Source organism: Astatotilapia calliptera, chromosome 4 (genome assembly GCF_964374335.1).
Source record: "Astatotilapia calliptera chromosome 4, fAstCal68.1, whole genome shotgun sequence".
Classification (NCBI taxonomy): domain Eukaryota; kingdom Metazoa; phylum Chordata; class Actinopteri; order Cichliformes; family Cichlidae; genus Astatotilapia; species Astatotilapia calliptera.
Window position 1 is genome coordinate 28,310,448 of NC_137425.1, and position 17,692 is coordinate 28,328,139.

The 17,692-nt window shown below is 40.7% G+C and overlaps 1 protein-coding gene across 3 annotated transcripts in view; it reads left to right on the forward strand.

Moving 5' to 3' along the window:
- Nucleotides 1–16,938, forward strand: part of plppr2a (phospholipid phosphatase related 2a) — a 69,343-nt gene extending 52,405 nt beyond the window's left edge. The window contains exons 3-7 of one of the 3 annotated variants that reach the window (XM_026165871.2): nucleotides 2,800–2,920; nucleotides 4,625–4,875; nucleotides 9,395–9,571; nucleotides 11,929–12,072; nucleotides 13,099–16,938. In XM_026165871.2, the coding sequence (XP_026021656.1) occupies nucleotides 2,800–2,920; nucleotides 4,625–4,875; nucleotides 9,395–9,571; nucleotides 11,929–12,072; nucleotides 13,099–13,134 (729 nt within the window). In that variant the 3' untranslated portion in view covers nucleotides 13,135–16,938. Of the gene's footprint in view, nucleotides 1–2,799; nucleotides 2,921–4,624; nucleotides 4,876–9,394; nucleotides 9,572–11,928; nucleotides 12,073–12,812; nucleotides 13,014–13,098 lie in introns of those variants that run through there. The other 2 variants (XM_026165869.2, XM_026165870.2) reach the window with 2 other exon arrangements.
- Nucleotides 16,939–17,692: the final 754 nt, after the last annotated feature.

Here is a 17,692-nt window from a genome sequence, read left to right on the forward strand (position 1 = left end):
CATGAGACTCCCTCACAGTATACACATGTGTAATTGCACATTAATAATATTACCATATCATGCCTATTCTGTGATAAAGACCGTCATGCTTGATCAGCACAGGTGGGTGTTATTGTTGTGCTACTTTGTACTTTATAAAAATGTAGAGCTGTTAAATCCTGTTAATCTCTGTCATGGGTGACTTTCCAGAGCAACACCAGACAATTCACACGCACTGTTTGTGTTACACTTTACTGTTTAACTTTACTGTAAAAGGCACATGCTATTCCAATAATGGGCTCAACTTGAAGCAATATAACAACATACAAAGTAAGTAAGACTTGAAAACAGATGCTTTAATGCTTTAACACAGAATCTATTTAGACGTTTGCAGAACAATCCCATGGAAAAGTAAACTCACTTTTTTTCTTGCTTTAAATCAATTAGGTTGAAGATTAACTAATGTAATAATTTAACTAATTGAATGTAATTTCCAAGTGGACATACTTTATAAACCTTTTAATTTTCTAATTTAAAATTTTACTTGATTTAGGCACGGTCTGTAAAGCCTGTTACTCGAGGCACACTGTGAGACCGATAGGAGGTAAATCTCTGCAAGCATATCAATTTTGTCAACTAAGAGGTTCTCTTGGGAGGATTATGTCAGCTGGACAATAGGGGCAGGATGGACAGTGCTAGAAGCAGTGAGGAGTTGGGAATGTTGAGTGTGGGGTTTTGTAAAGCTTTAAAAATAAAGGCTTTTTGGGGTTATAGTGCTGTTAAATGCTTCTAAAATGCCTGCCACCCACTCCTCCACATCTATGCCCCAGGTAAAGTGTTAAAAAGCGCTATTATCTCATATTTTGTGGCGTACCCAGGCTTAAATGCTCTGCAGACAAGCTGTCCCTGTGGAAATAGACGCTATCCTGCCTTTTAATTGCCCCCTAAATGCTTGTCCAGAGTCTCATACTACCCATAACATCTCTGATTTGAAGCTTCTGATTAATCCCCCCGTAGCTTTGATTTCATGCTTATATTAGTGTTTAGATGGTTGCCATGGGAAACCCAGTGGGGCCGTGTGCCTCTAATGAAAGAAATCACTTGGCTGGGCATGCACTTCACAGCACTGCTGCACTGGCTGGCTCCCTGCATGCTTTTAACTCTTTCAGCTTGGCTGGTCCCTCATGGAAATTTATCAAACCTGACTGAAACGCGATCATTTTCTGCATCTCTCATCTTTCTTTCTTTCATTTTCTCCTGCTCCGTTTCCTTTTACAGAAGTGCTTCAGATATTGCCACTGTGAATGTAAATGGTGAATTATATTAAGCATGGAAAGAGTAAGAGCAAGGCTCATGAATCTGTGGAACACAATCAGTGTCAATGTCGGTCCCACTTCTGTCACAGTCTGCATGCATATTGTCAGGATGATGAAGGATATATCTGCCATAGGTGGTTACTCAGGGCTCTGTTGCAGTGTGTGCTATAGTCTTTGAGTGGAGTAGGCTCTCATACAGATGAGCCTCACAGTTGCAGCCCATTAAGGGATCATCAGTCTGGAAAGCCACCACTGTTCAGACTCGCTGGGAGCGAATTGAACAAAGTCATCTGACCAGACTCTCTGCTCCAAGCCTGATGCTCATCACAAAAACAGCAATAAAACTGTGAGCACCCAGCAACGATGACTGCTATTTTTCGCTCACAGAATGTGCAGCACTGTACTGAGGTTACAGCTCTATGGCACTACAGCCAGAGAGCTCACACTTAATTAAAGAGATGATAACTAAAGTGTGTAATTAGCTATTTTCGCACAGTGGGTTCTGAGATCATAAGTAATGTTTGGAGCCGCAATACTGTCATGGCTAAATCCTTTGTAGAGCTATGTCATGTTTATAGCTGAAGATAAACAAATCCTGAGCTCATTGTCATTCTGCAGTGAACAGTCTATGGAGTTTATGAGTTGTTCAATTGTAACATATAATATGATCGCTTCTATTCCTGCCACTCCATTCCTGCCATGCCATTAAAACCACTGAGAGGTTAAGTGAACCTAATTGATTATTGTGTTGCAATGTAATGTTCTGAAACCTTGGTGCCTTGTATGCTTGTGGATATTATTTACCATTGCTGTCAGCACCTTCTAATGGTGGCTGCATCCCCTATCAGGACAACATGGCACATCATACCACAAAACCACACCGGAAGAACAAGAGGAACACAAAAAATAAAGAAAAAATAAAATAAAACCAGGTAGTAACTTTGACTCACTAACTACAGGGATCACAATGGAGTCATGCACAAATGGCATGCTTAAACTTGGTCTATGCACACACAACCCCCAGTACTATTGGTGCACCTAGAAATGGTATTTGGAGTGTATTTTTTTTAAAAATTATAGTGATATTATACAAAACAATTTTTGAAGATTTACCAAAACATAATGTGAAGATGTGTCTGTAGATGGCCTGGTCAATCTATGTTCCAGTCCTCTCCTTTATATGTATATATCTGAATTACCCCTAAAAGAATAACACTGTATAAAAGCAGCAGAAATTAGCTTCTTCTGACGGGCTTAGCCTTCTAGGTAGCATGCAAGTTATTCTGAAGGGGCTAGAGCTGCTAGTCTATATTGAATGAAGACAGCTGAGGTGGTTTTATGTCTAGGATCCCTCCTGTGACAAAGGCAACCGAGGAGGTTGCTTTTGGCTCCCATGTGGTTATCTCTGCTTAGACTGCCGCCGCTGTGATCTGGACCACAATGAAAAGTAGAGGATGGATGGATGGATGGAACCATGGCTACTATGTTTTTTGTGTGTTTCCAGATTCTTGTTGGAGAGCTGTGCGCCTTCTTCACCAAGGCAGAGGGAACCCAGGAGAAGACCATTGTGACTGCAGACTGCTGCTACTTCAACCCCTTACTGAGACGCATAATACGCTTCTTGGGTGAGCATGCTGTAGTGTCTTCCACAGTCCCTTTTTCAGGCTTTTGAAGTGACACATCTAAATCTTTCTAACCATTTTCATATATAAACTGTGGACAGTGTCAGGTCACGATTCCTCCAAAAGGATGGAAGCTCGGTGCAGTGTGCAGGTAGCTGGAGTTGTAACAAACACTTGTAATGAATTCTCTTTACCTGTTGTATTCTGACACTGACTTGTTTAAACATCACATAGACTTTGAGGTACTGGGCAATGCTTAGTCATTTTCAACAAAGTAATGTATTACTTTTCTTAAAAGTGCAAAATATTCACAGCACTTCACTTGGTCCACATTTTGCGGCGTGTGACCATTAGTAACAAAGGCACCAAGCACTGGGCATGGTGGTGGCAAGATGGGGGTGGGGATGTTTTTAAGCAGCAGGAACTGAGAACTAGTCAGGGTTGAGGGAAAGATGAACATGGAGTGCAGCAATGTTCAGAGACGTCCATGATGATATACAGCTCCAGAGCACTCTTGGCTTCAGGACTGGGGTGAAGGTTCATTTTCCAACAGGACAACTACCCTAAGCACACAGCCACTGGGTGTATTTTTTCTATTTTTTTCGGTAGTTCTGCAAAGAAGAAACTGCCCTAAAAACAGGTATGCCATGCTTGTAGCATCACATTCCAAAAGACTTGAGACTGTAATTGCTGTATAATATAATGGAACAAGGCTTTACATGACACAATGTGGAACAAGTGAAGCACTGTGAGAACATTCTGGATGAACTTTAATCTACTTTGTTACTTAATTACTCAGCATTGAAAAACAACCTAAAGAGAGTTTAAAGTGATTTCCACAGTTCTACTTGTTCATGTTCTACTATAGAAACATGAACAGGTAGAAATTAATGCTACAATGCTGCAAGACTGACTGCTCATCACTGCTTTCGTTACCTGGGCAAGACTAAACTCTGGCTGCTGGGCTGGGGTCAGCATGCAATAAGATTTAACGTCACTTTGGGTTCTTGGCTAGCTATTTGTTTGATGGTAAATGGTAATGGGCTCGTTCATATATAGGGTATCCACTCAGCGTGCAGATAACTTGTAACACAAGTAATGACTTTAATGTAACCGTAATATAATTACTGAATTTAGTGCAGTAACACATTACTTTGGGATGTGTTGGACCCAGCACTGCTCGATGGCAGGCTTTAATCTGTTTATTTGTTTTTTTTAACATTGGGGCTCTCACTTACAGGCATCCTCAGTCTATAAATAAGTGCTTCATAAGTGTGTAATTGAATGATGAAAAATAAAAGAGAATAAAAAGTACCATTTAACATTATGAAAGAAATTGCTGAACTGGAAAAACCTGACCTGCTGTTTGTCAGCCACAGCTGGCACATGAAGCTGTTAATTGGATGATCAAATGTGGCATAATGTTTGAGGTAGATTGCTCAGGATCCTGGCAGTAAGGCTCCCATGAATATTAAGAAGCCTACCAATCTGCATCTTGAGCTGAATCAGCTGAGGAGGAGGATTCTGTTGCAATTTCACACATAATAATGTGTTGGGGCTCTTTGAAGTAGAAGCATTTACTACTTTTATCACCTGGTGACGTGTGTCTCTTTCAAAATCTATATTTTCTTTTAATAAAAATAAAATATATGCTTGCTTATTAACTTTTCCACAATTCCCCCTTCTCTACACTCTTGTCCTGTCCAGGTGTTTATGCCTTTGGTCTATTCACCACGACCATTTTCGCCAATGCCGGCCAGGTAGTGACAGGAAACCAGACGCCTCACTTCCTGTCTGCCTGCCGACCAAACTACACAGCATTAGGCTGCCAGTCCACGATGCAGTACATCACAGAGCGACGGGCCTGCACAGGCAACCCACTGATTGTTATGTCTGCACGTAAATCCTTCCCATCTAAGGATGCAGCACTCAGCGTCTACTCAGCAGTGTACACAGTGGTAGGTTGGACAAAACTGGAGGTGATATTGCTACTGTAAAGATTTAAGACTTAACGGGAGTTTCAGATGTGTTCTAGCAATTGAAGCCCACCTGCTGTCTTTACTGTGTTATTTCAGGCCCATGCCAAACTTTCTGTTTTTAGTGAACACCATTGCCACTAGATCTCAGATTAGGATGAAATCAAAGAAGACCATCACATATTAAAGAATGCAGTCATTTGAAAAGGAAAGTTACATAGGGTCCTGTGGAAAACGGCAATAAAATGGCTTGTTGAATTGCTTTTAGCATCCATAACTTGAAATTAGAGATGGACCGATCCGATATTACGTATCGGTATCGGTCCGATACTGACCTAAATTACTGGATCGGATATCGGAGAAAAATAAAAAATGTAATCCGATCCATTAAATATCATGAAAGCACCTCACAAAACTTGCAACACGCCGTAACTCACCTCAGAACGTTAGCACGTCGGAGCAGTATGCATCACGTGATAGAGCGGCTGTGGCATGCGGGACCTGTCGGTGGTCTGGATAGCATTTGGAGCTTCGCTAGCAACCCGGCATGTCATCTCCGACAAAGTTATCCCCGAGAGAAGTAAAGCAAGTGTGTAAGTCCATCTCTGAATGTATGTAAAGCATTCCTGCGTTAAGCTTAACAAGCGACTGCCTCTTCTTGCTGCTACTTCAATCATGAAACTGCTTAATGATCAGCTGATCTGCTTTTCTGTCGCGAGTGAGTCCGTCTCTCTGGTTTGTTTTTGGCCCACTTTGCACCAGAAAGAGGAAACCAGTGGCTGAACAACAGCAGCACGTTTAAGCTTGATAAGCTGTTGTTAGAATTTATTTAATATTACTTTCTACTCGAGGATCTTTTTCTACATAGCTGACGGCTGGTAACTGTGCAGGGGCGGATCTAGCAAAGTTTAGCCAGGGGGGCCGATAGGGCATTAACAGGGAAAAGGGGGCACAAAGACATACTTTTCTTTCTTATTCTCATTTAAAATGTCTAGCTTTTAATAAATAATTATCTGACACCCAAAGTTTTAATTTGATGTAAAATGAATAGAAGTCAATTACTGTATATAGTATATAGTGACTATTAAGTCTAATATATATACCCTAGTAAGCTATAGTACTTTTTCCTTTGGAAAGGTACCATCTGTGCAGTCTGCACTTTTGTTGAAGAAAGATGTTGAATCTATTTAATATTTCTTGAAAAATAATTGATTTCTGTGCATTTTTTTTCACACTGCATCAAATTAAAGTTGATTACGTCGATTAAGCATCATGAGGTGGAGTGTGAGGGGTGGTTCCCTATTTTTTATTTTTTTATTTTTGTTGTTGCTGGGAGTTGGAACCCTATTAGTTAGGTTGCTTAATATTTACGCTAAGTACTCTTTAAAATACCAGAATAGGGAGGATGGTGTAGGTTTAAGTTTATTAGATTGATCAGTATTGCTGAACTATGAAATATTTTTTTTTTGCATACAGGTATAACAGAATAGCTTTAGTGTAGTTGTTGTTTTAAACTTGAGTATGAACTTATACAAAATGCAGCAAGATATTAAAAAAAACAGTTTTGTTGATTAAAAAACACTATATCGGATTCATATCGGTATCGGCAGATATCCAAATTTATGATATCGGTATCGGTATCGGACATAAAAAAGTGGTATCGTGCCATCTCTACTTGAAATAAGTGTTTTCTTTTCTTCTTTAGGACTTTGCTTAAGTTCTTTGAGGTTTGTGGGCACTCATTTATGCACCACTCTGTTATAGTCCTGCTACAAGTTTTCACTTGGGTTGAGGTCTGGACTTTGACTCGGTCAAAGTCGAGTGCTCATCTATCTATCTATCTATCTATCTATCTATTAGGGGTGCAACGATACACAAAATTCACGGTTCGGTTCGGTTCGATACTTTGGTGTCACGGTTCGATATTTTTTCGATACAAAAAAAATGTTCATTCCTTTTTAATTTGTCATTTATTAAAATTATAAATATATATTTTAACTCAAAAGTACAGTTTTTAAATTTAACCCTAACCCTTGTGCGTGTTTTTTCTTTTGACAGCGAATGCGCACCTGCGGACCACTTATGTGCAGCCCTGGTTATTTAGCTCGTCATATTGCAGCCACAGAAATTATTTTGTCCATGAAACCATAAAGCTGCACTTTCTTTTTGCCTTATAGTCTGATTTGTCATAACTTCTCCGTTTTGTGGTAAGCTTTTCTTTGGCTGTCACTTCTTCACCCTGACCTGTCTTATTTGGCTCAGCAGAACTGAAATGCTTTTACACGCTCACTCACATAAGCTCAGCGATTCTCTGCGCGATCAACCTCTCACATGTGTAAGCTGCGGGAGATTTCACTTGTCATGTTTGCATAGTAAGCTAACGATTAATAAGACGATGCCAGAGGAATTGGTGCACAAATTATCATCACTCACAGATCAGTGCTGTCGCTCTCTATACACAGTTCGCGCGATTGCAAAGTGAAAGCAAAAAACAAGCGCAAATTCAAACACGATTTCAATATGTCACATATTGACAGTGGCTCACCGATGCCAATGATATAATTACCCAGCTAAATTTCTGAAAGAATGCAAAAGCATTGACATATATTTTTCCTTCCTACAATAGCCCGACGGGCAGGGCAGAGATAGATTTTGGTAGCCCGACTGGAAAAATCGCTAGCCCCAGGACGTCGGGCTAGCGATATTGCGAGCCCTGTATCTGATTGAGGAATCACTCATCTTTGGAAAAGAGAGTTTATTACAGAGAAATGTCTCTTTCCAAAATAAAAGCTATACTATCCGCTTCTTCTGGGCTATATTCTCAGCAGCATAAGGAGAATCATGTGCTAACAGCTGTCTAAATGACTCGGCTAAAGTTAGTAGCATGCTTGTTGTTTTTGTCTTTGCACTAGGATGATGTCGGCGTAAATGTGCAGTCATATTCGTTGTGTTCTCACTAGTGCTTTCAGGTTAATCTCGTTGAAATGACCTTAACGCCACAACACGGCAAATCTCCGTTAACGAGCTACCGCCGATCGCCCCGTGCATGGGGCTAGACGGCCAACACGTTAACGAGCTTACTGCGCTAACACACTAGTTCCCACCCATGTAATTGAGCATTGCATGGCACATCCAACATACTGTTTTACTTTAGTCCATGACTCGCTTACCTTCAGGGTCATACGTCACATGAAAACCAAAATAATTCCAAACGCCAGATCTGATTGAGGTTGGGGGAGGTCCATGTTGCAAGGAGAGCTTAACTTCTGTCTTGCTAGCTTGCCCTGCGCTCTTCCTTCTGACTATGCTGTCTGTGTTGAGCGCTCAGTGGATCTGCGCTCGACAGTGCAGCCTAGGCGGAGTAGTCGAACGCAGATTCACTGAGCGCTCAACACAGACAGCATCGTCAGAAGGAAAGTTGATAAAATAAATTACAAATGTTGTATTGTTCGATACATATGCGTACCGAACCGAAAGCACTGTATCGAACGGTTCAATATCGATACGAATATCGTTGCACCCCTACTATCTATCTATCTATCTATCTATCTATCTATCTATCTATCTATCTATCTATCTATCTATCTCTCTCTCTCACTCACACGTGGCTGCACGGCACTAACACGTTAAAGAGCTAACCACGGCCTTGCAGCCCCACGCACCAGGCTATCCGCGATAACTCGCTAATGGAGATTTGCCACTTTAATGCAGTTATGGAGTTAAGGTCATTTTAACAAGATTAACGCTGACAGCACTAATATAAATTTAACCTTTTTACCTTTTACCACTCACATTTAAGCAAAACAAGGATGTATGCAAGTAAACAGACCTTAACAAACACATTTGCAGAAATGCTGCCTTCAGTTAAAAAGGCACCACCTACCAATTATTTCAACACTGATTAGTTTGTTTCTACCAGTTTGTATTTGTCATTTGTAAACAATCATTACCACGCTGAACAAGAAATAACACTGGCTGTTATTTGATGTAATCAAGTGGATACTTATGCTGATTTCTGCCACCTCAAAAATTTGATTTGTGTTTAGCCTGAACAAAATTTCAGATTATATATTTCCTCCCTTTGTCGAAACAGTTAACAGGTACTTTAACTTTAAAGGTGGCATAATATGCTCACTTTTATCTCAGTATTTTTATTCTTGTAACTTATCCTATGCTATGCCACTTAGTGCAGTTCCTCAGTTCACCTGCTTTATGCTCCATTTCCTTTTAAGCTAACTTTCTTATGATTAGTTCCCCTTATGATTAGGTAAATGCTGTGTTTAATATGACCATCCACTAGTGTAGCTGAATATATAATGAGAGAAAGTAAGGACAAGCTACATAGGTCCACTTTAACCAGCCAATTACAGGAAGAAAATCTCTTGTACGTCTTATTACCTGGTTTAAAATAGTGATGTATCTTATGCACTTGCATGCTCTTTGTGGCTTTCTGTGTTTGTTGAGCCCTACTGTGCGCTCCCTCCCTTATGCTTCTTTGCAGATGTACGTGACACTGGTGTTCAAAACCAAAGGCACGCGGCTCACCAAGCCCACTATCAGCCTCACGCTGCTTTGTCTCGCCATGCTAGTCGGTGTGGTCAGAGTGGCTGAGTACCGCAACCACTGGGCTGATGTCCTGGCGGGATTCTTCACTGGGGGAGCCATCGCTGTGTTTTTGGTGAGGAGAGAATAGAAGGAGCAGAGAGACAGGCAGACAAATAGATTAAAAAAGAAAGACATGTTCTCAGTTTTTTAAGCGCTCCATCTTTGCATGTAAAGACGAGCTTACTTGCCCCTGAGAGCACTGTGAAAACAGCTGTGTAACGTCTCATATGGTAATTTATTATCTTTCTTCATAATCTAAAACAATGTGTCTTAGAAAAATGTCCTGTTAGGTGCTTTTAATTATGAAAAAAGACAAAAACGGTCATTAATGGGCTACATATCAATCCGATGATTAAAGACCACATTAATATCTCAACAGATTAAATGACATTCGGAAATAGGTTTACATGCAATTTTAATATGCTGCACCACAGTAGCAGAAGTCAAGCAACCATTTTTTTAAACCACACCCCTTTTTGTTACTGTTACTATACCTGGCGAGCTTTACATTTTCATGGCATGAGTCATGCTTTGGTTGGTTCTAACTTTCCCGCTATAGTATCTGGTTTTGTTTTGACCAATTGCTTTGGTCCACTATAACAGTTTCCCAATGCAAGTACCACAATAATAAATTACTCAAGACATTTTCTTTGCCTAACTGATAAAGAAATACTGAAAAATAACCTTAATCTGACTATAAAATTGTTTTAAGTGAATTTCTAGGTTACTCCTTAAAATAACTGTAACATTTAAACAGGTAACAAAATGTTTTGTATAATTCATTGAATCAAAGTTGAGAGTCTCAATTTCAATTGTACACAGAGTGTTTCATTTCAAACCTATTATAGTGGCATAGAGACCCCAAATTATGAAAAATCATGTAACTGAAAGTTGCAGACCTAACAGTAGTTAGCGGTGCCTGATAATGTTTTGCAGTTTACACCCACTCATCATGAGCATGAATGCCATGGTAACTTTGGACTCCTAATTATTTCTTTGATATATTCTTTTTCTAGGATACTCTTTAATGACTTTAAAAAGCAAGAATTGGGTGCAAATGTTTGACTTTATTTTGGATTTTTTCTAATCTAATGTAATGCAATACAACCAGCAGCAAAACAACCCCAGATTATGATGCTACCTCAACCATGCCTGAGGCTTGGTGGAGTGTTCTTAGTAGGGGTGGACGATATAAACGATATACGATAGAAACGATATAAATTTGGCCAACAATAGAGATTTTGACTATATAGCTCTATCGCGATAGCGCATGTTGATGATGTCATCAAGCTGCGCCTGTTTTGGTCGAAAGCATCCTGCTATGCGATTGCATTTGTCCCTAATCACCAGAATCCCTCACATTAACTTTTATCGAGTGGAAAGAAAGTTGGCGTTCATCCTCCAGCTTCACTGTGCTAATGTTATGCTAACATAGCTGTGTCGCTAGCAATCAGGTAACACAACATTATATACCAGGTAGTCCAACTTAAGTAACCCTGCAAACGCCACTGCTGTTTACTTTAGCTGAACATAAAACCTTTCTTCAGGAGTGTTAGGTTTTGCCATGTGGGCAGCAGCATGTCTCAGTTGAGCTTGACAGTGCCACCTTTGGAGCAGGGCCTTCTTTCTTGGTTAGCACTGTCTTAGTCCATGGCTGTGAAAAAACCCACATCACTTTGGACAGTGACACTGGTGTTCCAGCAGTTTCCAGGTCATGCCTTGGAACCTTGGTGGTTCCTTGGTTGTTCCTGAATATCCTAACATATTTCTTCTCAGCTGAGGGTGACAGTTGGGTTTTCTGGTGGGGAAAAATCCAAATAACTTGCATTTACATAGAAATGTTTGAACTGATGGTGCAGTTGTTGAGACCTTCCCAACTTGTGTAAATCTGTAATTCTCATTCTTAGATTTTCACGTGGACTTTCCCATTCTGAGTATCGAGTAATCCAGAGAGTACTGTCAAATTCTTTTTATGTTGAGTTGAAAAGTTGTAGAACCAGTTGTAGTCAATCATGATCACTAATGAGAGGTTAATATGCCGTGACCATGTCAAGTTAAAAGACAAGAACCTTTCGTACCACATATTAGAAGATTTAAGTGAATGTATGTCGATATCTGAGTATGTTTGAGTACTTTTGACCCCGTGTGGATTGGAGAACAATATTTAAACTTGTCCATTAAAGATGTACACTGGAAAAAGAACAGTTCAAAGTTTTTATCCAAAGCCCAAAATAACTTTAACATTCATGCTCTTTGATAATTCGGTCCTTTTTTCCCCCAAAGCCCTTGTAAACCATTTTGCCACACAGGAAAATCCACTAAGCTGTTACTGAACAATCTGATTAGGTGTTGAATTTGACAAATGGTCAATTTCTCTCATGTGTCTCATTCTGGTCCCAGTTAACTCTTTATGTTGGTTTCTATCATCAGGTGACTTGTGTGATTAACAACTTCCAACAGCTGCAGCCCGGTCTTCCTCCACCGCGACCCCAACGTCCCGAGTCAATGCTGGGCATGCCGATGGTGACACTGCCCTCCGTGGAGAGTCCACTCGAAAAGTTAAGTGGCCCTCAGGTAAGGGGCGGGGGTGGGTGTGAGGCACAACTGTGCTCACAGAAGGGCTGAGATACACACCCCTTGTCTCTTAACTGAATCCGTGACCTTCCTTTTGTTCCTCAAAAAAGAACAAATTCAAACATGCATGCTCCAAGCCCACCCGCACGCCCAGTCCTAGCAAAACACCCAAGTGAATCCTTTAAATCTCTGCGCACGCGAGGCTTGTTGTACCCTGATAAGAACGCATGTGAGATTTGTTCTAGTGGTGTGAAATGAGCCACGGTTATGTTTCAGTCAGAGGATGGAACAAATTCTAGTGTGAATGTTTGCTTTGGAAAGAGGTGCTGCTTACTCCTAAAAATCCCACAGTGTTACAAATTTTCACGTTATCTGGTTTATAGAGAGAGCCACTTGTGTCTTTGAGGTGAATCAGCAGTTTGGCTGACACACTCCAAGTGTTATTTATTAACATTTGGATATAATGCAGAGCACTTGGCTGAAGGGAAACTGTGAAGTCAGCAGAGGGTAAAAGAAAATAGTCTTAGCTGTGGAAGTGATCCCCTCAAGTTATATCTGCTCTCCGAAAGCGCTGCATTTTCTAAAGCGATTCTCTCAGGGGTGAAGCATTTAGAAAAATATCGTGCGTCCTCTGTGGTCTCTCACTGTCTCTAACCCTCACCTGACTGCCTTGTTTTCCTCTGTCTCCCACCTTGCCTCTCTCCTTTCAATCTGCTCCCTTGTCCCTCACTCTCCTTCAGCATCTTGCACTCTCCTCCTCCTCCCCACCTTACAACACCTACGTCCAACCATTCTAACCAGCTTTGAATATTTTTTACCCAACGTTGTCACCCCCCCCCCCCCAACACTATCTCCACCATCTGTTGCCTTATTTCTGTTTTTTGCTCTGTTGAACATCTGTTCTGTCCTCCACTCATCCCTGTACATTGCTCTTGATTATTCTTTTCTTCACTTTTCTCTCTCTTCCTCCGCCTCCTCTCTGCCCCGTCCTCCTCTCTCTTTCTCACTCCTCTCTTTCCCCTGCAGACTCCGCGGGGATCTCCGTTCACAGAGATCACATGACCATCAGCCCTATCGGTTCCCCGCCACCCCCGATGTCCTCATACCGTCTCGCTCCATTTCCAGCGAAGTCTAGACCAGTCGGAGCAGCACTCACCACAATGCGCCGCCCATCCGGCTGGGCGGTACACAACATTGCACCGCTCCTATTCCACGCAGGTCTAGACCCCCCACCCCTCCTAATACATGATACACAGCACACACATCCCCCGTTGCCCTCTCAACCCCCGGGGAACCGATAGGCAAACTCTTCAAAGACTTTCTCTTTGTTGGAATACCAGTAAAGTAAAGCTCTGATCAATAAGTACAGAGTCAGGTACATCTTTTTTTTCTTTCCTTTTTTTTTCATGTTGAAAAATGTAACTAATTTTTTTATATGTATATAAACTCAATCACATGAAGCTCACTTTCATCAGCAGTGGTTTGCTCTGTTACAAAAACGAAATCAAACGGTGACCACTGAGAATGTCCGCTGCTTCTTTTTCTCCAACCGTACGAGCGCACGCCTGTTTGAGGAAAGAACCCGAAAGGTGATGGTGAGCTCTCAGGACGCGGCTTTGGACCAAAGAAACCCACCTGAGGAAATGTGTGCTGCTGAGATTTACCCGTACAAAACATCCTTTTAGCAAGCCATATGAACACACAAACAAACACACTTGCTCTCCTTATTTCATCCCATGCACGTGCACACAGACACACGCATAAGCACCCACCAGGGTTGAGTAGCAGTGCCCTAGTCAGCTTCGCATGAGGTTTCCCAGGATCAAAGGATCCGTTTCTTATCCTTCAGCAGAAGCACCAGACAAAAGCAAACAGGATGAAGGTACAGACATCTTCACTTGGCTATCAACTTTGTGTTTTCCGTCGCTCTCAGATGGTTGCAATTTTGCCAAAACCTAATGTGAAACAGAAACACACATTGGATGAGACAAACCCAAGCTCCCGAATGCAGGTGGCACAACAGTGAGCCAAATTAAGTGCATCACATTCAGGAGCAAATATTTGTTTTTTGCTTGTTTTTTTTTTTGTATTCTTTTGCGAAGAGGAGCCTTCATACAGGACACTTCTCTGTGATGCCAACTGGCTTTTAAAAAAAATGTCTCTTTCATTTAACTGTGGAACAGCATCGCTCATCCCGAAGTGGCGTCTCCTTTGGCTGCGTCGTGTAATTACTGTGATTTATTTCTGAGATTTTATTGATATATTGATTTACTGACGTTTGTGTATATACGGCGTGGTTGCCATAAGCGCTCCGTGTGGCGTGACAGTTTTGCTGATTTTGATTTGCACACTCCCTCACGATCCACTTTTGTCTTTTGTTCTCTTCATTTGCCTTTGTTTGCTTTTCCTTTCTTTACAAATACATTTTGTTTTTTACATTCTCCATTTATCTCTCTTCTCTGTGGTGTCTGTATCTAGGCTAATATGCCATCACTGTGCTGTGAAATGTTTCCCTCTGCTGGACAAACAAACACACACACACACACACACAAACACACACACACACAAGCACAGACATACAAAGCACAGAAGACCTCGTTTTACAGACGTAAACTCTAACATATTTGAAAGCACGCACATGCACAAGCACACTTATACCCCCTACTTGTTACTGTACTTTCCTTCTCCTCTTCCCCACTTTCTAACACCGAACCTGTAAGATATTGTACATAGCTCTTTTTTCTATTGAGAGTGTGATTTTTACACGAGCATCACCAAGACTCTGTGTGGCGATTGAAGGAAAATCTTGTTTTTGTTACAATGATGGAGAATTCGAGCAGACGTGCTGAACCACTCTGACCCATCAGTTGGAAAGTACTCAGATGACTCACTTTTTGTTTCAATTTGCTGCGTCTGTCTGTTGGACTGAATAAAGCTGGATTGGAAAAGTCATTTTACTCTGACATCAGACACTATGTGATCCTGACTTTCTGAGTTTTATTAGGCCATTTTCACTTTCCTTTTTTCATGCTTTGATCATCCATCCATCCATCCTCTACTTTTCAGTTGTGATGGGGCAAGAGTGAGGTTACATCCCAGACAGGTCAACAGTTTATAGTGGGGCCATAAATTTAAAGCATAGATATCTAAACACCCTAAGAGATCTATTTTTCCTTTTTCAAGGCAATAGGTCAAGCTGTGAACACACATTTCACAAATTATTGCATTCTAGTTAGCACTAATATTTTATCTAACAGCTTTCACATCCAACTTAACAGATTAAGAGCTTTAATTTGATGAATGGTGTAATATTAATGATGAATGGGCATATTTTCTATTTTGGTTCTACTATGCTCTACTATGATCACCAGCCAGCTGCTAACTTTGTTTGTCTGCTGTCTACTTGGACCAGTTTTACAGTTACCAGAGGTTTCCCCACTGAAGGGAGCTTACTGCTCTTAAGTCTTAATTATCTGGCATAAAGTGAGACTCATTCATGATACCAGCAGATCAGCTGATCCTCATGCTATTCCACATTAGCTGATCCGACTTATGCTATTTGAGTTGGTGTAGCCTGTCTGCAGTTAATGCACTTCTGCAAGCTGCTTTGCAACCCACCTTGATCACTACCCCTTCTCGAATGCTCTATCTGACTTCATCAATGTCATGTCTATTGTGTAATAAAGCCGCAAGGTCCCAGAAAAAAATAATTGTTGCAGATGGAAAGGCATGTATCGCTTTTGGTTCCCCATTCATGTGGATGTAAGATAAAGATGGCCCAATTTTCTGATGATAGGCCTGTGTTGTAAATATGTGCCTCTCTGGCTAATCATTAGCATTATAACATTAGTGATAATACGCCATCAGACTGCGTGACAACAACTAAATCCTCCATCAGCCTACATATCTTTAAGTTTTTTGTTAACCTTCCTTACGAACGCTCCACTCACACTCTATGTGGCTGTCATAGGTATCATTTTGGAAATTAAAACAAAAAGAACATAACTTCTCTTCATTTTATTTTTTTTTAATTGTGCTCAGCTAAATAAAAATGACCATTTTTTGGAGATCCAAATCTAGCACCCAGTAGATTTTATTTTTCATTATAGCTTCTACTTAACCAAAAGCATGTGTTTGACCATTGAGAATATGTGCTAAACTACCCTTATATAGTTCCCTGATGGATGCTAAGCTTCATTATCATCAGCATCTTGTACTTGTGAGAGGTTTGATTTCACTGAAAAAACAAATAAATAAATAATCAAAACTGTGACATTTTGATGGCTCAGAGAGCCAGGGCTACTTATACCACATAGTGTACCTGCAACTTTGTGAAGCTGAGTCAGACATGTGACCTTTGCTGCATGATGGCCCTTTGTTTCATGTGTTTCCTCATTTCTTTCCAGTCTTCAATGTCCCAGTGAAGCAGAAATGCCTTAAGATAATCTTGATGACAAAATGTAACGAAAGTGTTTTCTAAGCAGTGACTGGCTGTAATTTCATTTGCAAGTGCGAATTTGTCATTTGTCCAAATTCTCTGTGAATCCTCTGTGATCCAAAATGCACAAATGAGACACAATCAAACATGAAAGGTAAACACGCCCGCCACGAAGACTCGGATTCTCCACCGGCTCGACTGCCGTCGCCGCAGCTTTACTTTCCTGTAAAGTCTTCGGTAACACATGTTTAAAAATCAAACAACAAACACGCTGCAGTTGACTGACATGTGAATAAAAAGCACCAGTCTCCTTCAGATCTGCTACTCAGAGGCAGGACCGTGTTTCCTTTGATCCTGATGCAGCAAACCCTCTGTTTTTGTAAAGATTTGTGTGATGAGAACAATAAATGGATATTGAAATAAGAAAAGCTGTCTGTGTCAGTCTGCACTTCTTGTTTTGCTGTTGTGTTCTCAGAGTGATTGGCGGTGATTTTGTGTGTCAGAGCTGCTGCATTTGTTTTGCATGTGAACAGGATGCTTTTTTTGACTTGAGGAAAGGAAGCGGGGAGAAAAGGCTGCCAAGTCACACAAAAACTGGACGAAAAAATCAGCATCAGCAGGTCTTATGGAGTGATAGCTCCAAATTTTACATTTTTGGTTAAAAAGGTTATCAATATATAAAGAGGAGGTCAGGAGAAAGTTAGAACAGTGAACTGCCATGTAAAACACAGTGGAGACTCTGTCATGGTTTGAGACTGCATTTCATTTCGTTTTGTTGGGAAAAAGTGATAACGTCAGGGCTTTTTAGAAAGCCTTCTGTCCCCTTCTTTGTATTTTATAAATGCAGCTCAACTCCTAAAGTATCTTCTGATCTCCTGACATGGAGCCAAAGTATCACTGATTAAAAGAAAAAACTAATAACAAAAGGTACAGATTCATTTAAAATGATTAGTCACGACTTACTACATTATTATTCCCATTCCTTTCCCATATACACATGGTGTATATCTCCAGATGACAAATTCTTTACAAATGTGTCAGTACAGCAATGAAAAAAGTCCCACATCCAACATTCTACTTGACAGAAAGTACTTAGCAGTATTACCAGCAGCATGTCTCTATGTTCATTATCATTAAAAATCATGTTACTGGATCGTTAACTCTACATAACCTAGGCCCTTT